Genomic DNA, 25,085 nt, shown 5'->3' with positions numbered 1-25,085 from the left:
ATATTCCAAAAATCGAGCACCAATATCTTTCTTTTAAAGGGAGTATTATCATTCTACTGGAATCTTGAATATTTGGTCATTGGTATCTGTTGAGGAGACTCAAACGGCGACTTTCTGTCGAGGCTGATGTCGTCGTCACTACTATGAATATTTGGCAACACGGCCAAAAAAGTACACCGCTGAAATAATCGCAATAAAATGTGTCTCGTGGAGTGACGAACAAAGTTTGACAATGTGTTTCATTAATAACTATTCATGTGTTTTTGATTTGTTCAATTGTCTGATGTGAACTTGTGAGGTGTTCTATGGAGCGCCAGAAACGGATTTTGCTAGTTTTTTTAGCCATTTTTCTCTGTTTTATTAATGACATTGACAATGTACACGGCGACACATGGTAACACAGGCGATAATGCGAACAGCACAGGTACTAAAAAAAAAAGGCACTATTTTACAAAAATACTGTACAAGGGTTTCCCGGCAACCACCGTGGCCACTTCTATACAAGTAGCACGTGTTTTTTTTCTCTTTTAGTCGTCAACGGATGTGGTTGAGTGGCTTGCTGAGGCGGCGCCTGGTCACCCCATATTAGTTTTCTTTTCCCATGTTTTCATACTTTGGTCCATCTGTAAGCAACAGTCCATAAATGGTTATTACCTGTAATCTATAACGCTTTGTTTACTAGTATGATATAGTATATGGCGGAAAATATCCACGCTCGGTTAAGTGTGCAACAAATGCACATTGAATTAACCTAGGCGAATAGGCAAGGTGCTCCTTATATAGTAAAAAAGAAAGTGTTCGCTTCATTTTATTACGTTTTGATTGATGAAATAGACACCTAAATTTAATCAACATGTCGGAAAATGCGCCTGTTGCTCCAAAATATTGGTCTGCAATGAACTGTGCAACGGATGGGGAAACGAAAACCAACGTAATTCACAGTAACTGAGACTACCTGCATGACATCACATGTGAAAATATGAGCTATCGTAGTTGGAATGAACGACAACATGGTTCCTATCCAAAGATTCAGTAAGAGACGATCATGTCGCAGAGCAAGAATTTCTAGATTTCAGGTGTGTAGCGTCCACCAAAAAAGGATTGCTCTCATTCTAGGGTCTGGCACTTGGAAACAAAACCTAGCTTCAGACCACCTGACTGACAAGCTGCTCTCCATGCCATGTTGCCTTTTTAGGGTAATTCCCGTGGACAACAACCATGTAGAAAGACTGGGAAGTCAATAATTCAAAAATACGGCAAAAGTAAGGGGTGTCGGGAGTGAAATGCCATGGGGCATTGAGGGTCACCTGTCCCTTAACGAACCTCTGGCTACGCGGTCCTTCAAAGAACATATAAAACATTTTCGAACACTTGTTTGAAGTGCGCTTTTCAGATGCGCTATTTAGCTCACACCGAGTTTACTGAATAGTACCACAAATATAAAGACGGTTTTTTTCTGTTATCGCACAGTTGTATTATTTGTGTTCTGACACTGAAATTCTTTCTGTGCCCATCCTGTACAGCCAGCGTGCTTTTTACAGAGACTTGGAGATATGCGCGAGGCGGTGTTCTTTAAGGCCGGCAGTTTTCACGTCGTCCAGCAAATTAAGTAACGGTTCTTATTGCGGGTTGCTGGACAGATACGTTATCATTATGGATGGCATGACTGTGAATTATTACCATATTTAAGTTTGATTCTAAGCGCTGAATTTAACATTCACAAATTGGTGCCAGTTCTACTTATATTTTGATCTTTCTCACATTATCTTGTAATTTAGGTTATCCGAAAACTGATAGCGCAGTTGGGAGTTTGTTAGTGTTTTGAACGAATTTGGTCACCATCAGGCAAAGCGTATAAAAATGTACAATCTGTCGTGCTGCGCACACCAGCGTTGCTGGACACGACAACTTTGCTTCTTTAAAGGTGATCAAGGAGGATAAATATGGGGTTGTAAATCAGCTATGCTAGAGAGACTCTGAATATTTGCAGAATATTTCCTTCCTTCCTGTGTTCAGTGGAAGGATTTGATTCCATAAAACATATCGTATAATTTCTACTGGTACCTTCGAAAGAAAGCTAAGTCAACTAAATGTTTCACAACAGCGCTTCCAAATCTGCCGCGAGTAATAATAAAGGAATTTCGTACTCCATACGACCAGACACGACTCTTGAACAAATCACTATACGTATTCTCATTGAAAGCTCATGAGACTTTTGCCTTTGAATGAGGCGTTAAAGCAAGTGAATAGAAAACCGGCAAAGCATCGTGACACCGTAGGGCCGTATGCCGAACGCTTTCAGAACACGACAACCCTACTATAGTATTCAACTAAATGATGTGGAATAACATCAATTACGCATTCTTTTTCTTAGTTGGCTATGAAATCATTACCGCACAAAGCAGCACGTTTTATTCGTCGTTTACTGCGCCTTAGAAATAAAAAGAAAGCAGTGGTAGTGTGCAGACGGCGCCGAGTTTATCTCTAGCGAAGTATGACGGCTTAACATTAACCCAGTCTGCAATGTGAGAATCATCTATGCATTGGGAGTACTCTTTGCTCTAGCTTGCGAAATTCATTCAGGTCTGGTTGAAAATAAGCTCTGACTCATCGTGTCTCTGACCCTGTCAACTAGCATGCGTGCGACAATTGCGTATAAGTACCTACCAGTTCCAGGGGATGTTGTACCGCGCCGCAACGGCCTTAAGATTTTGTGGGCCACCAACTAAGGACGCTGCTCGGCTCATGAGTGCATTGTACTTCTGTAGGGCGAGTCTGTTGGCTTCCGCGAACGAGGTTCCAGAGTAATAGGATCCGGAGTTGGGGTACCGGCTGTACGCCTGCTGATGCGGCCCGGCGTACTGCTGCTGCTGCTGCTGTTGTCCGGGCTTGTACGATTGAGCCGCTGCGTTGGCCACTTGATAGGACGGTCCCGCTGCTCCCTGGTACGACGTGTACGACTTGCCACTGCCGTCTCCACCGGAAGGTGCGTCCGCGGCCACGATGATGGTCTGCTCCTCTCCGCCGCTGCCTCCGTTTCCTCCGTAGCCTCCGTGTGCCCTTGCCGCGGCGGCCGCCTTGAAAGCCGCTGCGTTGACGCCGTACGTCGGCTGAGCTCCTGGATAGATGGCAGCCACCTGGTACGCCGGTTTCTCGTATCCGCCAGCAGCCGCCGGCCCGCCTCCGTAGCTTGGTCCTGCCGAGCCGCCGTAGCTGGGTCCAGCAGTGGCCGTGTATCCGCTTCCCACTACGGCGGCGTAGCTAGCGCCACCTGGGCCGCCGCCACCGTAGCTCGGTCCGCCGGCGTAACCCGGGCCAGCCGCGTATCCAGCGGGGCCACCCGGTCCGTATCCCCCTTTACCGTGTCCCGCGTCCGTAACCTCGTACGACGCCTGCTGCCCGCTGATGGCGTTGCCTGACGCACCCGTCTCTCCGCTGTATGACTTGGCAGGTGACGCCTCGACGCTGTACGCCTCCTGAACTCCGTACGGCGTGTAGCTCTTCTGTGCGACGGCCGTGGCACCTCCGTGTCCACCGTGCGCACCGGGATGCGCCGTCACGTAGACGTGCTCTTGGCCGTCACCTCCTTGGGCGACGACCTGTCGGAACGAGTGAGAACAGGGTGAGTGAAGAAGGGCACGGGGCAAATACTTGTGCCACAAGCAGCAGAAATAACTGTGTGGTTATTAGGTAAAAATACGTAATATGCGCTGTGAACAAATGTTAAGTGGGGAAGCTCTATAGTCAACAACAAGATACGGTAACGCCCCGAACTCTCTAGGCCACTCGGCATTTCTCGCATTGCAATTGGCTGGAGACATACTGGCACCGTAACAATCCTTTAGCCAAGGTTGTGTCACAAAACGGCCCCCGCGTCATCAGATGCGACCTGTCATTTCTCTCTTCACCATATATCTTCTCACGTTTTTCTTCGCACGACATTGCTGCTATTCCTCGTGTTAGCTCCATTTTCCTTCCTAAATATCTTATTTGTACTACAATCTGAGTAAGGGGGCTATTTCAGTCACATCTCCTGTACGGAGCGCCCACTACGGAGTTTTCACATCCTAGGTTTGCTTTCGGACACCAAGCCATATCAATCAGTAACACATAACTAAAAGCGGGGCCAGAATGTTGTGAACTCACGCATTATATACAACTCGAAAATAGTGTGGTGTATCATGTTGCGTTATTTTCTGCTAAATTCATTAAAGTGTTCCAAAAGACGAATCTGGAAGTCTACCCAGGTTTGTGATTGCCAACAGCGAAATGATTTGCTGAAATTCCAAGTCGGAGGGTAATACGTCTGGCCGAGAAAATACATCTCCAAAGACGCGAAGTAAAGCACTCACCAAAGTCTACCGAAATTTAATGACTTTCCACTCCTGCACGGCCAGCTTTGTTCAGGATAAACGTAATTGATATGCACAACCTGTGTTCAAGCATGCTTCAGTATGCGGCGTCAGTTGCGAGCAAACATCCCTGGAAATGTGTCGTCATTTCTCTTCGATGTGTGCTTAATAGTTTAGATGTACGAGAATTGCACATGCAGGCGGCAAGTGAGCTTCGTCTCTCCAATCAATCTTAGTGGCGTGCGGTTCCAGCACGTTCGGTGAGGGTTCTTGAGGCCACGTACCGTTTCCGGAGCTCATATTTGAAAGCGAAATGATTCGTTCTTTCTCTCAAACTAATCAGCCTGCACACAGTGCATTGTGTCACAGTAGCTAATTATTTCCCCTCACGACACTTTGATGGCGTATGGACGACACAATGCTGCTTCTGTTATTAATCCTGGAAAAGCTTTTGTTAGCTTCGCGACGTCAGCTCGAAATGAAAGAGTGACCTCCCGAGTTGAAGGACCGTGAATAGCTCGCTGTTATTGGCTGCCCGAGTTATTCAATCACTTTTAAGTTACACGAGCGAATTTGCTCTTGCTTATAGAGCGCGACAACACGATTACAGGCGCCTCGCAAAGAGGCATCGCACACTCAGTGCGGAATTTCTTAAGCTGCCCGCCGTGGTTGTCTGGTGGCTATGGCGTTGTGCTGATAAGCACGTAGTCGCGAAATCAAATCCCGGCCGTGGCGGCCGCATTTTGATGCGGGCGAAATGTAAAAACACCTGTGTACCATGCACTATAGGCACGCTAAAGAGCCCCAGATGGTCAAAATTAGACCTCAGTCCCCCATTACGCTGTGCCTCATAATCAGATCGTAGTTTTGGCACCTAAAGCCCCACCATATTTTGAAAATTTTCAAGCCAACCTTAATCAGATACTTTATTACCGTCAGCTAGCTTTCACATATGCCAAGGTCGCCAACTGGTGATCACGTGAAGCAATCATCATTATCGATCCAATAGTCCAATAGCCGCGGCAGCTACGCAAGCGAAGAGCCATAGTAACAAAAGGGCTGCTATCTGGCATATCGTCGGTTTGCGTGTGTGCTACCTCTCCGCATTATTTAGCGCGTAGACAGCACCCTAAAGTTTATTGTGGTTTAAAAGAAAGTACGCCTTCCTTTTCTTAATAATGACAAAATAAATGTAGTATGCATCAAAAACGGACGATTATCTTTTTTTAGATAGCGTGGCACACATGCTCACAGATTATTAACCGTGAGCAAAAAAAAAACAGTTCAATTGATTGATTGATTTATTGATTGATTTATTGATTGATTGATTGATTGATTTATTGATTGATTGATTGATTTGAATGTCGAAAACCTATATGAAGGCTACGAGAGACGTCCTGCTGGGAGCCGGAGTTTAAATTCACAAACACTGTAGGTCTCTAATATGCACTCAATTCATGGTACTTGGGCGTTATTGTTGTTGCTCGCGTTTCTTCTTTTTTTTTAAATTCTACTTTTGTCATCTAGCAGGCACTGCGACCAGGAAAAAGCAAGGGATGGTGAATGTGGTTAAATAATTCAAGTCGAAAAAAAAACTGTTTTTCCCATGCCTACTCTTCCTAAAGAAACTAGCTGTTCAATCGCGAGTCTTTAGCAGAACTTATTTTCAGGAAGCCAAGTATCGCGTCTCGTTAACAACATAGAAGCTCGCAATACAAACAGCAGCTATCTCCCACCTGGTAAGCCTGTCCTCCGTGCGTGTAAGCGGTTCCAGCATATGCCTTTCCGTCACCGATGCCTTGCGACACAGCGCCACCCTGATATGCGGCCGACGGAGCCTGGGCGACCTGGTAGCTCTGCTGGTACTGGGGACCGGACGACTGACCGGCGTACGCGACGTACGACTTGGCGTCCTCCTGAGACGCCGTGGCTGGAACGGCGCTCACTGGCACGGCGTACGACTGGCCGTGGTACTGGTACGTCTTGGCATTGCTTGGTACACCAACCTAGAAACACGGTGATCGTATACGGTCTGGTTATACTGGGAAGATATCTTCTCATGGAAACAAACCACACCCCACAGGATTCCTTAAGGTCGTCAAATAACAACGCTGTATTCGCATGCAATCTCGGCAATATTAGGTCGCACTTATTACGTGTCAAAGCAGCGGCAGGCATCGGACGTTTCGCAATGGAATATATATTCAGCGACAAGAACATCTTCACAAAAAATAAGCATTATATGTGTTCAAAACAAATAACAATAATAATAAGCCCATGTAGGACCGATAAGGAATACGTGCACAAAATACTTAACCCTCGCATCTGCAAGAGTATGAAGCATGCATTTCCCAATGTGAATTGTACGATGGCGTACGCAGAGAGTGTATATACAAGTAGTTTATAAACTTGGTCTCCGTATTCTCTGTCAAGAACTACATTCCGCAAACAGTAAGCTGCGGGAAAGAGTAAAATACGCTCCCGTAGTAAAAAAAAAAATCATTGGTGCCTTGGTTTTTACGGCGCGTGACAAGACATGCGGTTCTCAGACATGAGTTAAAGAAACAGACACTCTGCTAGAATCGCTTGGAAACAGAAAGCCCAACTTCAAGTCTTACTTCACTACCGTATATGGACAAAGAAATTAAGATAGTGTTCTATGAAAAAGAAAGACTGTAAGGCTGTAATCTAATCAACTAACTTTGCTAGGTTTTTATTGAACAGCTGTGACGCCACTATAGAGCACATTCTTCAACGGTTAACGAGATGTTGTGCGTCCCTCTCTAAACACATTCTGTTCGAGCTGAAAGATCCCATTCATGCACCCACACATCTAGCCAATTATCCAAGCATACGCGTATCACCATACGCTGGTTCCTTGATAGCTTCTAGTCAAGGAATTACGTTTCGTTGGCAAAAAGTGTTTGCCTTGTGTCTCTATGCTCCCTCTCTAAACACATTCTGTTCGAGCTGAAAGATCCCATTCATGCACCCACGCATCTAGCCAATTATCCAAGCATACGCGTATCACCATACGCAGGCTCCTTGATAGCTTTTAGTCAAGGAATTACGTTTCCTTGGCAAAAAGTGTTTGCCTTGTGTTTCTCTAGCTTCATAAATATGACTAAGGCGCTGGAAATATTTTCGTGGCTGTGCTAGAACTTGGCGTGAAGCAATTTTCGCTAAGTATCTTCAGACTTTCTTTTTTTGTGCGATACCTCACTGAATGTCTAGGTGAGAATTACGCACAACCTACTATACTCTTTCAAACGTTTTGCTTTCTTGTCGACCGAATTGTAAATGTCATCATTGGCATCTTTGTTTTTTAAACTTCATTATTCCAGCCTCCACGCTCTCCTCTCCCTGGCCGTTTGCTGCCATCAATCACTTACATCACACCATGTAATGTGTACACGCTCCTTCACATGCGGCCAAAGATGGAGAAAGCTCTAGTAAAGGGCAGAAATGTCAACTGGAACACGCATGTCCGGTCTGCTAGGGCGAAGTGTATAAAAGGAAAGAAAAGAGAAGGACGCGCTTCCACAGCTCTACGCCAAGACTAAAGATGACTCAAGAACATTCTCGACGGCAAAGGTGCTCTGATTGTGGTAGCAATAGCCTATCTCCTTAACCATGGCGTTTTTGTTGTCGTTTGTCTTTACTTTTTAATATTGGAGAGAAGCAGTGAGAGCGTGGCGTAGAGGCAGAAGAATAATGGTTTAGAGTAATACAGAAAGCATAGTGCAATAAGGACAAAGGACAAGGCCAGAGAGGACAAGTTCTGACTTTCAACTAAGGTTTTATTGTTTTATTGCGAGTCCTGGGCATATATGTTGACACACGTACTTGGTTTTTTTTTTTTTCGGGTGACCACTTTTTACCGTCTAACAAATGGTATTGGTCACTGCGGGAAGCCCCCGCATTTATCGGAAGTTTCTCGAATGTGATCGTTGGTTCTTTCTGCTGTCTGTTGTCACCGAAGCTTGTGTAATCTAATTGCATGTGCGACGCGAATTGGGTTGAACTTTTTTGAAGACGCGCGGGCACCAGCGATTACTGTGGAAACTTCGATGGCTCATGTACAAAAGCCGACGCACTTTACCGGCAGATCAGATTTCGACGATCGCCGACCGTGTTTGCCGCTATTGCTGTGCTTTGAGTGTAACTTGCTGATGTGGGCACAAGTTCGCCTAATAAAAAGTCAGTTTCGTCATTCACAGTTTTACAGCTGTATTGTTCACCGTCACTACTACGTCACAATAAACGTCCATCTGAATCAGCAAAAGGAAAGAAAATAGAGGAAGAAGGTAACTGCTACGTGCCGTCTGTGCCAATAATTCAAATTCTTTCTTTCATAAAGCCACTGACGGCCGACTGACGCACTCATCTCCTGCCCGTGCTACCTCGGTGGTCTCCACCATTTCCTCTTGTCAAGCTTGAATGTCCGGTCTCGACTTGTCCTTTGTCTCTACTGCGCTGTTTTCTGTATTAAGATGAATGACCAGCATGACCAAACCTATTCTCTTCGTGGTATAGAGACCGAGTCATCACTGCGAGTGCTATGTACAGTCGACCAAACAGGAAGCTTGTTTAAATAGGCAGAAGACCTCTACATGCAACCTCGAGCAATGGGCGGAGTAATTGCTGCGGTTAAAACAGCATTGGAAGTTGTTTTCACTCAGTGCGTGCCTTAATTAGTTAGTCGCTTGAGACACTTGGAATGTAATCAAGCGGTAGCGGCTGCTACTGCTGCGATAATGACACATTTTTGGCGGAGTGTAATGCTGGTAGGAAGCGAATAAACCTGAATCTGCTGGCTGACGCTGTAGCTTTTGGCAGCCGACAGTGCGTTCTGGTAGTGAGCGGGAGAGTAGGCGCGGCTGCCCCGCGATCCGCCCCCGGGGTAGCTGCTGACGATGCTCGGCAGATGCCGGCTCCGGTGCACGTGGTCCTCGGGGCAGGGTTGCTCGCGGCCGTACACGACGGGCCCCGTTGTGACGCGCCCTCCGGAGAAGTGGATGGGCACTTGGGCGGCGTACGTGGGCTGGCCCGAGCTCTCGTCGGGGTTCACGACGCGGATGGAGAGCAGGATGCCCTTAGCCACCTTAGGAGCGCCCAGGCCGGCGAGGTCTCCCTGTTGCACGTCGCCGGGGTAGGAAGCGTACGACAGCCGGGACGCCTTGCTTCCTGCGGGGGAAAGGCCATAGAATTTCAATGCACGGTCTTTGTTCGTGATTGATTTTCAATGTTGCATAAAAACCTAGGCAAGGGACTATCCGCGTCCCATCCTCATGCGAGGCGAAACATGTTAAAGTGATGCGAGACAACAACAACAAAAAAAAACATTCAATAACTGTTTTCCTTATTCTGGGGGGAGCGGGGGAGGAGTGAGCAATCAAGGATTACTCGTTTACTCGCAGCGTAATCCTGGGACTGACCAGAACCAGGCAGTTTAATTGCCTGTAACTGTGATTGCTTGCGCTTATTACGTATGGACGTTGTGTGCGCGCGTTTACTGTGCGTGTATCGATTATTTAATGCATCACCTTTGTTGTCTGGTGTAGATGCTAGGATAACATTCAGGCACGCATCTTCTTCTCCTTTATTGAATTTGAAATATGTGAAGTTCTGCCACAGATAAAGCCAATTATCGCGAAATCATAGGTTGGAAAAACAACAAACACAAGAAATGCAATGAAAACTCAAAACGCTGTTATCAGCATCCGCTAAACAATCCGTTTACTGCCAACAACCTCCCCCCTGTGTTGGGAGTAAACAATGGCGCACAAGTTCATTGTAGCGCAAGTGCGAAAACAAATGTTTTTTTTTTTCTTTCCCAGCTTGTTCAAGGACGCGTGATCATAGTTTACAGCTGAAATAATAACAGTTCGTGCTAGTCGACTAATCTCGCAAATGGTCGATGGATCCAGTCTTTTGTACCGCATTTTCTTTTGCTTTAAACAAGTTAGAGTAGTAGGAGGAGGAGTGTTGCTTTGTGCAGGCGGACCTAGCTTAGCAGAAGTTGCCGGCAACTGCTCCGCCTGAACGTCACCTATCAACCGCGTTACTGTCTCGCTCCTTAATTTGTGGCTAGCGGGGCCGCCTACCTCCACAATTTGGTGTACTCCAGCTCAAGGGCTATTATGGTTCACCTCAATTTCCTGGCAAGGCCCCAAACACAAATTGTCATGAGGACACCTATATTATCTTAGCATTCTCGTATCATCTACGCTCACTCAGCCTACGTGTAATTGGAAAGTGATAACTTCAAGGGACGTGCACCTATCAATCATCGTGTGCACTTGTATAGTTATTTGCTTATGTAATGCGTTAAAACTGTTGCTTTAATTACTTGTGCTCTGGTTGCTAAAAAGAATGTAAAGACTACGGAACTAGCACAAACCATTTGCCTCATTTACTTATCGCGTTTTGTCTGGGTGTCAAGGGGATCACAATTACGTTTTCGTTAAATTTCATTTCAAAGAGTAACTCAAGTTAGCTTATTTCTTTCTTTCTTTCTTTCTTTCTTTCTTTCTTTCTTTCTTTGTTTCTTTGCTTGCTTGTTTGTTTGTTTGTCTTCGTTTAATAAATGTGGGACAGCCATTGCAGCTAACTCACTTCTCAATCACACGATGCCTCGTAGGAACGATGACCAGATGCGCTTTGCAAATTATGGCTCTGGCGAATAGAAAGGCCCACACCGGCCTCGAGCATCAACAGGCAAACGCAGTTATCAGTGATTATGCATAATCACTGATAACTGCGTTTGTGACAGACTGTAATCCTTCATGAATGATTCCAGTCTGTCACAATTATTTACTTTATTGAATTTGCTCGTATCTAATGTTGCTTAAAGTGAAGAAACGGATCACAGCTACAGTGGCCAGCATATCCAAGATGACCTGGCGCGTGTTAGCAAACATTATTTACAGCACTGAGGCGTATGCGGCGGGAAATATCGCCCCCGCCGAGGACGTGTAATTAAAAACAAATCTCGAAAGCTTCTCTTCTTGCCTGTATCTGTTTAAGTATTCATTCTGTATTTCATTCCAAATTATAAAACGGGAGACATGATTTTTTCGGTGAAGGCTCTGCTATCCATGTAATAAGAATGCTAAATTATTCATTCGCCGTTATCCTAATGAAAGACGGCTGGAGAGTACAGTCTGCCAAAAGTCGTCTGAACGCTTAACGTATGTGAGTTCTGGAGGGAAAATAGAAGCCAAAAGGAACGATCAGAAATTATTGTTAGTAGCAATCATCCAAATATGTAAACACCACACCGAGAAAACAAAAAAATGGGCTAGCAATTGCCTCGAAAAAGCGTAGAAACAAACAAATAAACGACATCTTCTATAAGTTACTACACTAGTTTTACATATAGCAATGGAAACACGGCACTCAACGAGCCGAGCTTGCACTACACTGAAAGAAATAGCAGTAATATACATACTGAATATTGCCGTCGTTATAATTTTGCACTCGTATCAGACGACCGTGGGAGCTGCCTCAGCTCCAAGCAGGCGCTGGTCAGTAATTACGTGTTTGAAAGCCTTCGTAATGCGTTCCCGGGGCCGCGTACTTCTTTTCAAGAACGAACCATGGAAATGATGGCTCATAGAGCTTTATTTTTGGTAAGCATGTTTTCGTACAGCTACCTTGTTAAACAAAGTGGAAAACGGCAACCTAGATTCAAGCATAATTTTAACTTCTGAATAAAAAGATATTCCTGCAGTGTCTGGTGTTCAGGAAAGTAAATCATGATATCTCAACCCTTTGCTTGTTTGTTTCTCTGTCTGTCTGTCTGTCTGTCTGTCTGTCTGTCTGTCTGTCTGTCTGTCTGTCTGTCTGTCTGTCTGTCTGTCTGTCTGTCTGTCTGTCTGTCTGTTTGCTTGTTTGTTTGTTTGTTTGTTTGTTTGTTTGTTTGTTTGTTTGTTTGTTTGTTTGTTTGCGCTACGTCAGTTATTCTGTATCTGCATACAGGAGGGGAGTTAGCGTGTGCAAGACCTGCAAATATACTGGTTCAGATTAGGTTGTGTGCCAAATACGCTTCATACTGGTAATCTATGACGTGGATAAGTGAGTACTTAGTGCTGCTTCAATGTGATCGTAGCATGTATTTCAGTAAAATTTGTTGCTGGGCGAGTTGGTTGAAGGCTAAGGGATGCATATTAGCACTACAAAGAAAGAATGACTTAGGAAGGAGAGTGAAAAAGTGCTTACGGGCTGCTGAGCACGAGGTCGCGGGGTCGAATCCCGAACACGGCGGCCGCATTTCGATGGGGGCTCCACTGGACTAGGGGCCCAACCCTGCTAAGAAGGTCAAGCGTCTGCAGCGATGAAGACGAGGACCGAACGCTAAACCCTTAATGGACCAAATAAAGTTTTTTCTCTCTCTCTCTCTCTTGATGGGGGCGAAATGCGAAAACACCCGTGTACTTAGATTTAGGTGCACGTTAAAGAAGCCCAGGTGGTCGAAATTTCCGGAGTCCTCCGCTGCAGCGTGCCTCATAATCAGAAAGTGGTTTTGGCACGTAAAACCCCATGATTTAATTTTTTTTTTAATTGCTTACTCTGTTTCTTTCTTCTCCCTCCTTCCTAAGTTATTTTTGCGTGTAGCGCTAATATGTATTCCTTCTTAGTATGTGACAACGATCTGGGGTGCGATCGGAGATGGTTGTTCGGCGCGTTCGTTCGGTTACCGGCGCGCGCGATTGGCCTACTCCGCGCCAACGTCGCCAGCCGCGGGGCGCCGCCCCGTTTTTGGTGACGTCAAAATGACGACACGCTCCTGTCCATCATCCGCCCACCGAGCATTTCGTCCGAACGCGACGGGAGTTGAGAAGTTTGGAGCGATCATATGGCTTCGCATGGCGCGTCTGGTGGATTGGATTGGATCCAACAGGTGGCCTTTTCGGCTGCGGAATGGCACGTTTGAATCCAATCCATAGTTTAATTCTAGAAAATGGCGCTTCCGTTGGAAACTTAGGTTGTTGCGCTGGCTTTTCTAGAGGAAGGAGGAGAGCGGGTGGCGGTGCGAAACGCGTTTGAAGAAATGGCAAAAAGTGAATTCCGGCGTCGTTTTTGTTTCTCGAAACAAATAATTCGTTGGTTGTACAGAGAAATCGACAAGATCATCGGTGCCAGCGAGCCACTGGGATGTTGTCGCTGCCTCTTGAAAAGTGCGCCACTCTTCCCGTCGTTTCTTTTTTTCTTTTTCCTTTTCTCTGTGCGCGACACCACCTAGGGACGACGCAAAGAACCTAATAGTTATAAATTGCAGTAGTCACACGTACTACTATTTGAAAACGTGTTTGGGCTTGAGAAGAAAAAACACATTTTTTTAGATAAATATTTCATTCAATTGGAAGACGAGAAACATTTGGCTTTGTAGTATACTGTTTACAAGCAGACGACAAACGACGGAGGTAAACTTCCGGGGAGGTCACCGCTTCCTGATTGGCTGCTCTCTCCGCCCCGCTGTCACAAATTTTGCATACTGCAACTTTGTGACGTTGCAGCAACTGAACAGAACGCGTATCGAACAAAATATCTCCGATCGCGCCCCTGCTATGTTCCTTCTGTAAACTACCGTGCGACTGAGTTCAATTTTTGCGCGATACGTCTTACGGTTGCTTCATGCATTGCCTAGTTCTATGGGGCAAGCGTATTGTCAAGCTCTTGCTAGCAGCTTTTTGTTCTTAGCATTTCCTTATTATTTTATATTTCAGCTGTACGAGGAGAGAGAATGCTCGATAAAGTGAACTTGAAGTTGAAGACATATGTACAAACAAAGGAACATACACGCACATGTATAGAGGAAGGTGCTGCTTCTAAAACAACAGCGGTAGACCAATCAACCATTATCTTTCGCAATACGTATGTTCGATTCTGAACAGCGCTCTGAGCATAATACGTGTCAACTTCCCCTAGGCTGCGAAATTCCTCCTCCTTTGTTCCAAATTTACCGTTTCCCTGGATGTCTGACTCGCTTGCTTCGTAAATGATACACTTGTGTTAACGCCAGACTTGTGCGTAACTGAGTGGGTCTAATGAATTACTTGTAATCAATTACATTTCTAGTAGTTTGGTAAATAATTTATTACTGACCCGATAATGGTTACCGTATTTGAACTACGCTTTTCAACAATTAAGCACATGCAACGAGTTAGATTATTAACGGACAAGCTGTGAGAGGTGACGCCGCTCTGAGCACTGGAATTTCGCGAGAACTGCAATGGGATGTCCGCGGTCGTGTCATGCAGCATCCGCGTGAGTGCCCATGTTCGGACAGGAAAAGCTGGGCGTTCGTATTTGCGTCCTTATCTTAATGCTCCACCAGAGGTTGGCCGACAATCTGGGCAAATTTGAGCAAGCGCTGCCCTGGCGCGATAGCGATAGTCGCTTCAGGCGTTGAAGATAGGATATGGCATCAACGCATTATGTAGTTCAGTAAAATTTGTGGCTGGGTGAGTTCGTTGAATGCTAAGGAATACGTATTAACGCTACAAGGAAAGGGTGACGCCTAGAATATAAGGCGTAAGGCCAATAATATGTAATTCTTGGCGTCACATTTGGCTCGCATCTCACTTTGGGTTCCCACATTGACATTTGTGTAATATGTTTTCGATGTGTACAGGAGCTCTGTCACGCTTCCGTGCCATTCTTCCAGTGCAAGCAAAATTACAAATTTATTCCGTGCTATCTGCTTCACATATTCATTATTGTAGTTTGGTATGGTTGACTACTACACAAAGAAGTATTGTTATTTATTTATTACAAAATAAAGTTATCCGTAATATCACAAATAGTGATTATTTAACTCCGACAGAACGTTATTTCTTGTCGTACAACGTCATGAAAATACAACATATGTATGAAATTTGTGTTCTGCGCTCGCTTTGTGTACCTTCCCCCACTTTTAAGCATTTCATTGCCTTAATTGTACTGCTTCACCGGTATAATGATATTCGCTCACAGGCCATTAACTTAAGGTTGATACGACATTTGCGTACTCTTTATAAACTGCAGCCCTCGAACCATAACCTTCCATTAATCCTTAATAGATACGAAGATATAGCGAAGCCAACATTAACATTACTATATCAACTGTTTTCGTAATAAATTACTTTGGCGTACGTTCATTTATGTTCTTATTCAGTTATGTTCTTGGGACATGGACAAACTTATCCTGCTATTATTTGTGCTTCACGTTTTAGTGTTTTATACAGCAAATAATTTCACGTTGAATTGTCTAATGTTTAACGCTTATCTGATGTGTTTCTCTTGATCTGTCGTTTTAATGCTCTGTTACCTGCTGATACGTTTGCTGTATTCTCTGTGTTACCCCTTCTGCTAATATGTTTTTAGAACACGCTTACTTAGATATTTAGTATCCCATACCTCAGTACTGTAACACGTTCGCTTTAATTCCATGTTACCGCTTCTTTTTAGCATTTCGTCCGACATATTACACTATTCCTATTTCTGATGATCGGTTATTTTTAATGCTCCGTTACCTACTTATATGCATCTGTTCATGGTTTCGCATGAACATCAAGGTCGAGCACCTCGTGTGCATGAAGTAAAGCCCTGCCTTGTATCCGGTTTCTGGGCCTCTGTCAAGCTGCTGACCGCAGATTTTAGCCTTGGAAACCATTACAACATCCTTGCAAAAATAAAGAATTTGAATTTTCTTTAACATACTATACGCATTGGGGGGGGGGGGGGTATTATTTTTTTGTTGTTAACATTTAATTGGCGCTGCACGAAACACCAGCAACAATGAAGCACTCCGCTCCATAGAGGACCCATGTGGGAGCATCGTGGCACTGAATAACTAGGGTATTGTGCAGAAGGTGTTCGTACAACCCCGTTCTTCCCTTCAGCCCACACATTTAGAGAGTATTAAGTCTAGGTGCTGGTGTATCTACAAAACAAAAGAAAGGAAGACGAAGGCGAATAAAAAAAAGAAAAAAAAACGAAAATGAGGGAAGGTGACCAAAGAAAATTTTGAAATGCAATTGTTAGTGAAGATAAACATGTGAAGGCTGAAGTCAACGCACCGCAAGCATCAGGCAAGCTCGTTCGAGTTAGCCTCTTTTTGCAACGTTATTAACGTTTGGGCGGAAAGTAACATAAATATAATGGACTTATTGTATTATTCACTCAGTTACTAGGACGGCGCAGTAATAGTTCACGCGTCACTGCAATCAATTACAACATTTTCATGAAGTAACTGCAATCCGGTGTATATCTTTTATAATGTGTGCTAATCTGGTTAACAACCACTGCCCAATTTCTCTGTCTGATCTTCATTTCAACCAAGTTCTTTATGCAACGGTCTTATATGTGTTCCATAATGGCGGATGCGCCCTTTGGCAAGCTTCACCGCAACGAAAGTAGCTGTGGGGGTGAGGTTATTCGGCGTTCTAAAACTAAAATAAAGCTGCAAAAGGAGGTTTCAAGAAAGCGCCGGAGATCGTAATAAAGCAGACGGCGCAGGATCTCCTGGGTATCCCGAGGGGCAGCGGAGGGATCAAAACTGTAACCCGTGCTGTTGCGCGGGTTGGGGCCACCGAGGCCGGAACGTGCCACGGGGTGTTCGCGAACGAGTTGGGCTGTCCGCTTTTACACCTCATGGCAGGTGGAGGGCTCGGCGAATCCCCCAACCCACTAGCCAGCCTAAGTTCCAGCTTCGGTGTCCCCCTGTCCCTTTAGTGCCCTGAAAACGACATCATTGTACACTAAATAATAACAGGTTGTTTACACTTCCGTAAGAAATACCAGTGTGTGTGCTTCACCATATAACAAAGCTCTACTGTGGCGAGGCCATAATGAAATCCAAAGAAGACCCTTGTGCTTTCATTTCTGACGAGCCCCTACTATGGCGGACTCCGTAGCTTCGGCGTCGGAAATGGCGCATTTGGTGATTAAGACATCGCTAAGGTGTGATCATAATTATAAAACATTTCACCAAACGCGCTTACCATTTCGAACCGTCTGCCCTTGCTAGCTTGTATCTGGAGTTTACTTACCGCTGGCAGCGTGTAAATGCTACGGCTGAGAAAATCATAATGTGTCTCAAAGAAAACTGTGTTCCTGAACGAGCATCAGAGTAAGAATGTAGTAGCTCCACGACATTCCAGACGTCGATGTGGTCAAGCGCGTCCTATACGGTTCTATTCCACCGACGGCTTTAGTATAATGTCGGCTTCGTAGCACTAGGCTCTGCGGCAAAGCTACGTTCAAGAAACTGCGAATGTTCACGGAAGAAGACGACGCTTCACGGTACCATCATCAGACCAAGTATAGTCCAAAGGCTTTCTAACGTAAAGCTGGCAATTCGTTCCTCGGTTTCCATTACCGCCATGGTCGTTCCTCAAGCACACGTAATCTTACCGCTCATCGCATACTGCTCTCCTCGCGCACAAGTCGGCGTGACGGCAAGAGTGGCGTTTCACGTGAAATTACCCTCTCTCTCAATGAATGTGCTGGCTGTAGAAGTGCTAAAGGTTTTATTTTATTTTAATATCTCGTTGGCATGACACCTAGTTTCGGTGGGTGTGTCAAATATTTTCTCGAGTGAAAGCGAACGCTTCAATAGAGCGTTTTAGCTGAGCACTTACCGTCCGCGCTCCGCTCAGACAGGCCTGTGCTAGCGATTCCCACACAACCGCCTTGCGGGAACGCTAGTGCGCTTGCGCAACAAGCTCATGCTAGCAGCGGAACGCGGATCTTTCCGCTCGCTCAGCTGAGAAAGCCGATTGAGCGGAGCGCGAGGGCGCGTCTACGTCACTTCTCGGCCGTTTTGCAGCCGCGCCGATAGCGCGTAGCTCGCGTCCCGGCAAGACGTGCTTATCAGATGTGAAATCTACGCAGTCCCCGGCGGTGCCTTATCGAGCGAATTCTGAGCGGAACGGAGGGTATACGCGGCACTCACCTAAAGGTTCCTATTACTAATGTAGCTATGTTTATTATTTTGTAGAGATGTGTTTGGGCCATTGTGTGCGCTTAATTACGATGAATAGAATCCGCTTATGAGCCGCTCCCACGTGCGCTACGTTGGGCCAATCCTATTGTGGTTTTGGTGACGAAGCCGAGCGCTTGAAAAGTAAAATCCAAGCAACAAGTGAAGCTGGCCCCGTCGCATACATTTCGTTATTGTGGTGTGGCAAGTTTCAACGAAGCATTTTTCACGCTGTGCACGCACGTCCCTACAAGTTCCTTCTTCTTTTTTTTTTTTTTTGGGGGGGGGGGTGGAGGAGGGGGGCGTCGCGGGTACACTGCACAGTGATTTCACGAACGCACGTCTCCACAAATTGGATCCACGTCTGCAACTCCGCCTACCACCAGCGTTGCCACGAGCGGAAGCAACACTTCTGTGCCGCCTGTGGCTCGGCGTGGCATTCACGAACTCCTATTCATTCCGCATTGGCGTGGCCGACAGCCCTACTTGTGACACCTGCGGCTGCGAGGAGACGATTCAACACCTCCTATGTGACTGTCCCCGTTACGCAGTGCGAAGAAAAGTGCTCGTGACCGCTCTCGCAAAACTGGACAATCGCCCCTTTACAGAGGAAAAAGCTCTAGGACATTGGTCCAGACGGGCTTCGGCACTCAAGGCCTTAAGGGCTTTGTTGAAGTTTTTAAGGAACTGCGAATTGTGCGACCGCCTTTGAACGTTGTAGCGCGTAGTTTCGCGTTACTGTGTGAATTTTCTCTTTTTTCCCACTTTTTCCCTCTTCTTCTTTCTCCTTTTATTCCCTTTACCCCTTTCCCCAGCACAGGGTAGCCAGCCGGTACTTACACTGGCTAACCTCCCTGTCTTTCCTCTCCTTTGTCTCCTCCTCCTTAATAAACTTCGAAGTCATTCTCTTTCGGCGGCATCAGTCCATCTTTCCAGGCGCAGGTTGACATTGAGAAAGGCTTCCTGTACCCTGCGGAAGGGCTGCCCCAGTGGCCGCAAACCATGGAAACGTCCACATACCGTAGTACTTAAAGCCACGTGGAACTCATCACGACAAGATGTGCCAGTTAGCCGCGTCTCAAACCATCAGGAAGTGAGACATTCATGTGCCCAAACATTCGTCATGACGCTCCTATCCCTCACGGGAAGAGCGCGAGAAAAAATTTAGTGTAGAATTTTTTATTACTTTGGATAACTGCGATTCGCCTACAAGTACTACATTTCAATTTAAATGAAACCAGAACATATTTGTCTGTATTTTTATCGTAAAATTAGCCTACTGAGCGCGAACACTGGCGCTCATCCGTGACATGTAATCCGCATATCTACGAATGATTGTCTTTGTATAGGAGGGCCTAAAGAGTGTTGTGGCATATAATTAGAATATTCCGCTAATGTTTCCAGAATAACATGCCTGGGTATTACATGAGACCTACAGCAGTGAAAAAGCTTTGCAGAACCATGAATATATCTGGAATAAATTCTCCAGCACTCCTGAATACGCCAGACGGCCGATGCATTAATCATATTTACCCAATACTCGTATGCGGCTCCACAGTATGGCGCCCGTATAAACAGAATCATGTTATTCAAAGTGAATATGTAAGAAGGAAAGCTGCCCGCTTTATTTTTCGATGTTACAACTGCGAAATCTTATATACTTGAGCAGTCCATTAATTAAACTTAACGCCAGGTTCCCACACGCTAACGAAATTGTTTATTACGTTGGCGCTCGTCCAACAGTTTAATGACGTTTGCTCCTGCGTCATCATCGAAAATTCACTTTGCGTCAAATTATTTTACTTTTTTATTCTCATGGTGTGATCTGCTCAAAAATAGCTCCTTCCTACGAACGATAGACATTTGAAAGTATAAAAAAAAGTGCAGCAATGCTCAGGTAGGTTTTTAGTGTTGACGACGGCTGAGCTCGGTGAGTGCCTTTAATTGCACCGTGAACGCTGTTGTGTTCTGTGACCACGTCACTTCTTATTAATTTCTTTCCTTATACTCTATTTCTATATTTATTTTCTTCCCACTTCCCCCTACATCAGTGTATGGTATCAAACCAGGTGAAGCAGTGGTCTCGTACTAGCCTTCTCTCTCTCTCTCTCTCTCTCTAAAACGCTATAAACGGTATTACCAGTTTGTTACCGCTGGAAGGGTCCTTATCGATAATAAACGACGATTCAGCCCTCTTTTGGTAAATCTTCGATGCCGTAAATATAAAAAACTTTCCTAAAGAAAATGCGTGTTGTTTCTTTTCTTTCCCCTTGATTTGATATCTGATTAGTGGTATATTTGACACTTTTATGTATCCAGTGGACATTTACAGGCAATTAAATCTCATGTTATGGCCCCTCTGAGGGCATAGTATGTCTAAATAAAAAACAAATACCAGAGCACCGCGTCGCTCGAGCTGGAGCCGCACAACCGCAAACTAAATGTCGCGGCGACTTACTTGGCACTATGAATCACTGAGGTTCATGATGGAACAGACCTTGTTTTGTCTGGACACTGAGATGATGACGGCTACTAAACGACATGGCAAAAGATGCTGTCTAAAAATATTGGATAATAGGGTGTAGTTACAGGTTAGTAGATGTACTCGAACATCGTAGGAAAAATACGTGCGCAACATGAACTTTCCCGAGATTTCAAAAGTTGAACGCACGAAGACTAATTGTGCATAGCGAAAAAAAAATTTAAGCACAACGTGAAAAACAATATACGCGATGCGCACGGGCACACCCGTGTTGAACTTTGTTCCCCTCAAGCAATTTGTATCCTCGATCTCCAAGTCGCTCTTCCTCGTTTGGCAGGATTCGGTTCATTATCGAAGCAGAACTCGTTGCAGTCTCGCTCCGAAGATCAGTTGACTCACTCATGAAAGTAGCATTTTGAAAGAAGCCACGCCAGAGGGCGCAAGTTCCTAAATAGCGAGCTTCGTCCTCCTTTGACATGCAGTCTCACCACCCCCACCCCCCTTCTCCCAATTCTAATTTGCTGCGCATTTACCTTTGTACGAACCGTACGACGAATCGCCGTAGCCGGCAGTTGGCGTGGAGTAGCCTCGACTCGCACTTCTCGAGCCGGCCACAGCTAGCGCTGCACAAGCCAGCAGGGTCAGAACCTGAATGAGAGGAAGAATACGCAAATAAGAAAGCTGCTCCACACGAAAAACCGGTCGAGGAAGCTCACACTGATTATCCCCCCACCCCATTTTTCTTATTGGACTTTTTCATTCAATAGGGCACCTGCCGATTCCGACTTCTTACCACTTCCCTTCCTGGAGTGCACCAGATTTGAAAAGCGTGCTGCACAGCAGGATGTATTTATAGTGGGCCACGTAAATCACAACAGGAAAAGAAGGCCGTTTCGGAAATGCATCGATAGGGCACGTCGAATGGCTAAAATACTGCTTCCCGGATATCCTGACGTTTTTCTGTCTGTTTTTGTTTTCTTTCGTTTTGTTTCGTTCTCTGACATCGCTTGCACCACACTTCCGATAGACGGTGCGAATCTGCAGCAGTTACTTGTGAACCGGAAACTGCAGTGCGCGTCTCACGCTCCACAGTGGTCTCTTTGTTGTTTTCTTTTCTTATGAATATTTACTGTCAATTCTTTATTATGACATCAAAACTTTCTTACACCTCTGCACTTACAAAAGAAAAACGTACTTGTAGAGGAAGATTACACTTATGCCTGTTATTGGCTTCCCGATGATGTAAGACGCAATCCATCATTCTTTTTTTAGCGCAGTTTCATTAGCGTCATAGTCTGGAAAGAAAACTTCGGGTCAAGTTTCGTGAAATAAGATGAAGCTGTCGGACCATGCCAACCAACATTTTATGAAATTTTAGCGCGAAGTACTTTTATCCAGCTGCCATCACACAACGTCGACGTCAAAGTAATTTTATCTTGCCTTCAGTAAGAATTTCGAAGTTGGGATAACTTCGTTAATCTAGAATGCCACGTCACTGTCAAGCGATTATTCTAAAAACGCCCTTCATAAAATGCAGCTAGGGCTTGCTACAGCGGTGCTGTATCTCTCATTAAGGAAATGTGATTTTTAGAGCTGTCGTAATTCACAAAGCGCTGACTCGGGAATAAAGTCTTGCTTTCCGTGTAACCTTGAAAGGCGAGAAAGCCGTACACTATGTTTCTGAGCTTGTACTGACCATAAAGGCCGTTCCCATGAATGTACGCAAAGATAATAGCTGGAGAGATGAAAGGTCCTCAACAGCAATGAAAGCCTGCAGAATCGCTCCACTCGCAGAATATTTTGTCACACCCTGGGTCATAATGCAACCTCCGCGTGTTTTTCGCTGATGAATAACTCAGCGCGGTAAATGGAATATGTGTGGTAATCAGTGAAGCTAAATTAAATCTTGCACGCACTCTCGAGTTCTTATACCTTCCCGAACGCTCGCCTGTATCGGCGTGGCCTTGCAGTTGTTAGCTCCACGGAGTCGCAAAGGGTGCGTCTGGCAGTACGTCCCACAGTGAATATGCTGCCTGTCTATTTTTACAATAGCCGCTAACTTAGTTATGACGTTGCGTGAGCGCCATTGCAGCTACACCTAAGCGATGACTCCAACAACCGCGCTACTGCTGGCCAACGGGCAGCGCACAATGTGTGGCTCAGTCTTGGCGGGCGCACTTCCGGCGAAGGTCCACCGATTCCGTTTCTCCGTTTACCCTGTGTCTTTTAAGCATGCGCATTCCTTCAGTGAAATGTTACGCATATATTTTATTGCGGCCCTGAGTACGCTTGTTAAAATGTCAAATGTCGTTTTGTTTTCCCCATTACATCTGAATTGAGGCTCTGATGGCGCATAATCTTAGTATAACTTGTCAGCATCGTCAAAATCTTGTACATCAACTAGACTAAAAACATTGAGCTGTGTTTGATCTGTTATGCTTGCCCGTTTTAACCTATGTATGTCCAGGTTAGCATGGCGTGTATCAATAACTTATCTGCAGAAGAATACTGTGTAGTATGACTGCGATTTTCAGTTATGCGAAGTCCAATATTGGATATGTGTGTGTGCATTACTATCTCGGTGAAGGTAAAGACAAGTTCGATCCATATGAGTTGCGAGGCCTTGGGCGGAAAGTGGTGCAGAACATCCTCTGTAGTTTTGTGTTTTTCTTGTTTGTTTTTCTTTCGCAGCCATTTAAGATATTTAGAAAAAGCAGAAAAGGAGTGCTTGATCTATTTTGGTACATGCTTGACTCTAACCAGCTACAATTAAACTTTAGTAAAATTAAGCATATTTAATTCAAGAGCAGAAATAAGCACGAAGATTACACCATTTCTGTTCTATTTAAAAATAATGACATCGAACGTGTCCCTTTGTTAACATTCTTGTGTGTACTTTTCCATGAAAATCTCAGTCGGACACCGCAAATGAACAAAATACCTGTCAGCATGTCCAGGTCAACTATTGTCATATACAAACTCCGGTCTCTGGTACGAAACCGGCTGAGCCTCCAATTATACTACTGACTAGTTCATTCTCATCTGTATTGTACTATCTCATAATCTGGGGTACGACTTCGAGAACGAACCTTGAAAGTTTACTAATTCTACAAAAGAAAGCTGTTCGCTGCATAGAATATCTACAATGAAATGAACATACTGGGCCATTTTTAACAAGCTTAAATTGCTTATTGGTAACCAACTTTACAACCTGAAATTAGCCTTATATATTCGTATGGAACTTAGAAATGACCCTGGCAGTTATGTAACTCATTGCTAGCCTACTAACGCTCCCTATGATCTTAGACACGAGCGATTTATATACCAAATTCCTAACCCTTTCCACAACAATAGTTATATCCACGAACTTATCGAGCAATGTAGTTCTAAACTCAGTTTAAAGGAAAATGTTAAATGTGTCTGCTCTCTGGTAATGTCCCCTAAATAAGTTGTTGATTCAAAACACTTTTTTATTGTGCTATTATCTTTGTACTTGCTGCATTCTCTAGAAGGTATGCATTGCTATAAATAGTTATGTTACATTCTCTTTAGCGCTTGCATCATCTAGTACTTTTTAAATGTGTTGCAGGTTATATCTTTTTCTCTTTTTTTTCATGTTTTTGTTCCTGTTATGCGTTATTGCTGTTACATTATTAGACATTTTTATTCGGGCGTCCATCCACAGCAGCTCTGCGTACGCAGAAAACCCGCGCAGAGGCGACAGTGCGCATGCCCAGTACGCAGGAGCACGCACGGTCTCTCGCGTGCGCCCGCAGCTTTTCAAAAGCTGCGTAGCGTCCGCTGCGGCCTCTGCAGGTTCTGCGGGACATTCTCGCGTGTTCTCGCGTGTCCACGAGAGCGCATTTTTTGTTTATGTGGCTCTTGCCGGAGATACGACTCCGGCTTGTGGTTTGACTTCGTGGTGGCTGATATTGGCGACACAGTTTCAGGAGCTGGCATAGGGCGGCGCTGAGTAGCACACTACCGCCTTCTGCGCGAGCAAGTCAGCAATCCCCATCTCAACTTTTGCGTCCGGCCAACTATTGGCGTTTCGTGCGCGCGCGCTTCGATACGGCTTTCTGTTGGTCAATACGTGGTATATGAAAGTGTTTTTGCGAGCTTGAAAGAAGCCCGCGAATACACGCAAAGTGCCTCAAGTGCATGGCAACCTTGCGTGTATTTGTGGGCTGCTTTCACGGTCGGAAAAAAAACCTTTTATGTAGCACGTATTGAGCAACAGAAAGCTGTATCGGGGCTTTTTGATGTTGCTGTACAATTTTCT

At 45.1% G+C, this 25,085-nt stretch overlaps 1 protein-coding gene across 1 annotated transcript in view; it reads right to left on the bottom strand.

Moving 5' to 3' along the window:
- Positions 1-343: 343 nt before the first annotated feature.
- The window catches only part of LOC142585907 (uncharacterized), a 34,805-nt gene continuing 10,063 nt past the window's right edge, over positions 344-25,085 (bottom strand). The window contains exons 2-6 of the mRNA XM_075696998.1: positions 21,337-21,451; positions 9,157-9,539; positions 6,089-6,358; positions 2,668-3,599; positions 344-623 (exon numbers count right to left, since the gene is read on the bottom strand). Coding sequence (XP_075553113.1) covers position 623; positions 2,668-3,599; positions 6,089-6,358; positions 9,157-9,539; positions 21,337-21,451 — 1,701 coding nt within the window. The 3' untranslated portion in view covers positions 344-622. The remainder of the gene's footprint in view (positions 624-2,667; positions 3,600-6,088; positions 6,359-9,156; positions 9,540-21,336; positions 21,452-25,085) is intronic.

The sequence above is a fragment of the Dermacentor variabilis genome, chromosome 6, assembly GCF_050947875.1.
Source record: "Dermacentor variabilis isolate Ectoservices chromosome 6, ASM5094787v1, whole genome shotgun sequence".
Taxonomy (NCBI): Eukaryota; Metazoa; Arthropoda; class Arachnida; order Ixodida; family Ixodidae; genus Dermacentor; species Dermacentor variabilis.
The sequence above is the reverse complement of the archived record's forward strand: the minus strand, read 5'-3'. Positions and strand labels throughout refer to the sequence as shown.